The sequence below is a fragment of the Argentina silus genome, assembly GCF_951799395.1.
Source record: "Argentina silus genome assembly, chromosome: 17".
In the NCBI taxonomy this organism is placed as follows: Eukaryota; Metazoa; Chordata; class Actinopteri; order Argentiniformes; family Argentinidae; genus Argentina; species Argentina silus.
Window position 1 is genome coordinate 5946247 of NC_139671.1, and position 2500 is coordinate 5948746.

The 2500-nt window shown below is 44.5% G+C and overlaps 1 protein-coding gene across 1 annotated transcript in view; it reads left to right on the top strand.

Annotated features, from left to right (window-relative positions):
• Window positions 1-2500, top strand: part of mettl24 (methyltransferase like 24) — a gene marked incomplete at its 3' end in the record, with an annotated part of 33435 nt that overhangs the window by 16749 nt on the left and 14186 nt on the right. The window contains exon 2 of the mRNA XM_083689473.1: window positions 768-866. Coding sequence (XP_083545599.1) covers window positions 768-866 — 99 coding nt within the window. The remainder of the gene's footprint in view (window positions 1-767; window positions 867-2500) is intronic.

Sequence of the window (2500 nt, forward strand, 5' to 3'; positions counted from 1 at the left end):
GAAAGCGGATGAGGTCATTTTGCCTGACTGCCAGGCTTAGGGAACGTGACACAGATGTTCTCTTGGAGAAGGGTGTGCTGTACTGGGACAACGTACTGGGTCAGTGTACTGGGACAGTGTAATGGGTTAGTGTAATAGGACAGTGTACTGGGACAGTGTACTACTGGGACAGTGTACTACTGGGACAGTGTTACTCCAGGACGTTGTTCTCTGAGAATTGTTATAACCATGTTATATGTGGTAAGAATGAATACTCTACATTATTCTTAAAATTGATTTATACTTATATGAGAATATTTTCAGAATGGTTGAATTGGTTCAGGCCTACGTCAAGCCTACTTTCCTTGTTGACAGTCTTTCGATCTATACAAGGTCATTTCCCTGCTCCTGTTCCCTGTTCCCAGCTGATGAGTGGCTGTCTCTGTGTTCCACTACTGATGAGTGGCTGTCTCTAAGTTCCGTTGCTGATGATTGGCTGTCTCTGTGTTCCACTACTGATGATTGGCTGTCTCTGTGTTCCACTACTGATGATTGGCTGTCTCTGTGTTCCACTACTGATGAGTGGCTGTCTCTGTGTTCCACTACTGATGATTGGCTGTCTCTAAGTTCCACTACTGATGATTGGCTGTCTCTGTGTTCCACTACTGATGATTGGCTGTCTCTAAGTTCCGTTGCTGATGATTGGTTGTCTCTGTGTTCCACTACTGATGATTGGCTGTCTCTAAGTTCCGTTGCTGATGATTGGTTGTCTCTGCGTTCCGTTGCAGTCTTCTCGGTGGCATATAGACCTGGAGCCATGGGCCAGCGAGAACCATTCCCTGGAGGACGAAGCCAGAAGGTTCCTCAACTACATCACAACCCCACAGGTGGGTTCAACTCATCCTACACATGTACACATGTACACAATATACAAATACACACAGACATACAACACAGTACACATGCTAACACACACGCTAACACACATGCTAAAACACATGCGAACACACATGACCACTTTAGAAATGTGGCCAGGTCTGGCTAAGTCTCCCATTGTCACCTTCAATGAGACACTTTCACTTCAATGAAACAAGGTTAAAGTGAAAAAAAAGAAAGGAAAACACAAATCCAGTTGTAGACATTTACCAGGAGTAGTGATAGAATGTTCTAGTATATGCCAACCATTCTCCAAACCATCGTTCAACAGCTGACCTCATCGCTATTATTGGGGAGGGAATCCAAATGAGGACCAGTGCTAATTACATCAGGTGGTTCTGTAAGTAGAGTGTGGAAGAACTGGAGCGAAGCTCGGAGAAATGGCCGGTCCTTTGACAGAACAGCGTTAAATAAAGGTCTAACGCAACGGACGACCACCGTAAACAAACCTAACTGTGAGAAAGAGCTCTGTTTTCACGTTCTGCTCGTTGAAACAAAATCTGTCCTGCTTGACAGCACACACATAACTCATTACACTATCGATTACCATAGAGATAGGATTCTGATTTATCTTATTCATGGCCAATCAATGAGGTGCTGCTTGCTTGTTTGTTTGTGCTAGCGTTAAATAACAACAAATCGATTGACTTGTGTTGTGAGGCTTTTGTGACCTTGCGCCTCGCCGTCGATAGTACAAACAAACCCCCGAAACGCAATATCTATGAGAAAGGCTCCAGCATGAAGCGTGTGGGTTTTCTCAGCTGTAAGCCTTTGCTGCAGAGACACCAGAGTCAGAAATGAAAGCCATTGTTCATCTGTAACCGAATCAACTGTGGAAAACATCAGCAATTTCTTATCAGTTTCCCTCCAACAGTAAACTGATGGACTACAGAGGTCCCTAAACGACTAAGCACTTATTGTAGTCCCATCATTATTGTCCCATCATTATTGTCCCATCATTATTGTCCCATCATTATTGTCCCATCATTATTGTCCCATCATTATTGTCCCATCTTACACAAGGCAGACATAATGAATTAGTCTCAGGGTGTGTGTGTGGGGGGGGGGGGGGGGGGGAGTTGGGGGGGGGGTGGTTGGGGGGGCATGGTGGGTGGGAGTCGTCCATCATATCCTCTGACAGGCGGAGGGGGAGTTGCCGGGGCGATAACATCGTCCTCAGCAGTAATTCTGACTGACGTTGGAACTTTGCCTCATAGAGAGACGCACTGCACTGGGTTTGTCAAATCAATACCAGACAATGCAACACACACACACAGACACAGACACACACACAAACACACACACACAAACACACACACACTCCTCTCAGTACAGCTTCGATTCATCATCGCATAGAAAAAGAGTGGATGCTATTTCAATAAAGCATTGCATCGAGATTGACTGTAATGGGGTATGATTCATTTACCACACAGCAATACTTGAATGCGTGTGGCAAATGAATTGAAGCCAATGAATGTGTCCAATTTGAGCAAATATTGAGCACACAATTAATCCGAGTGTTCAAAATGTAATTTCTTTCCATCTTTATTTCTTCGCCATTTTTTAACCATGTCACTGTTGCAGA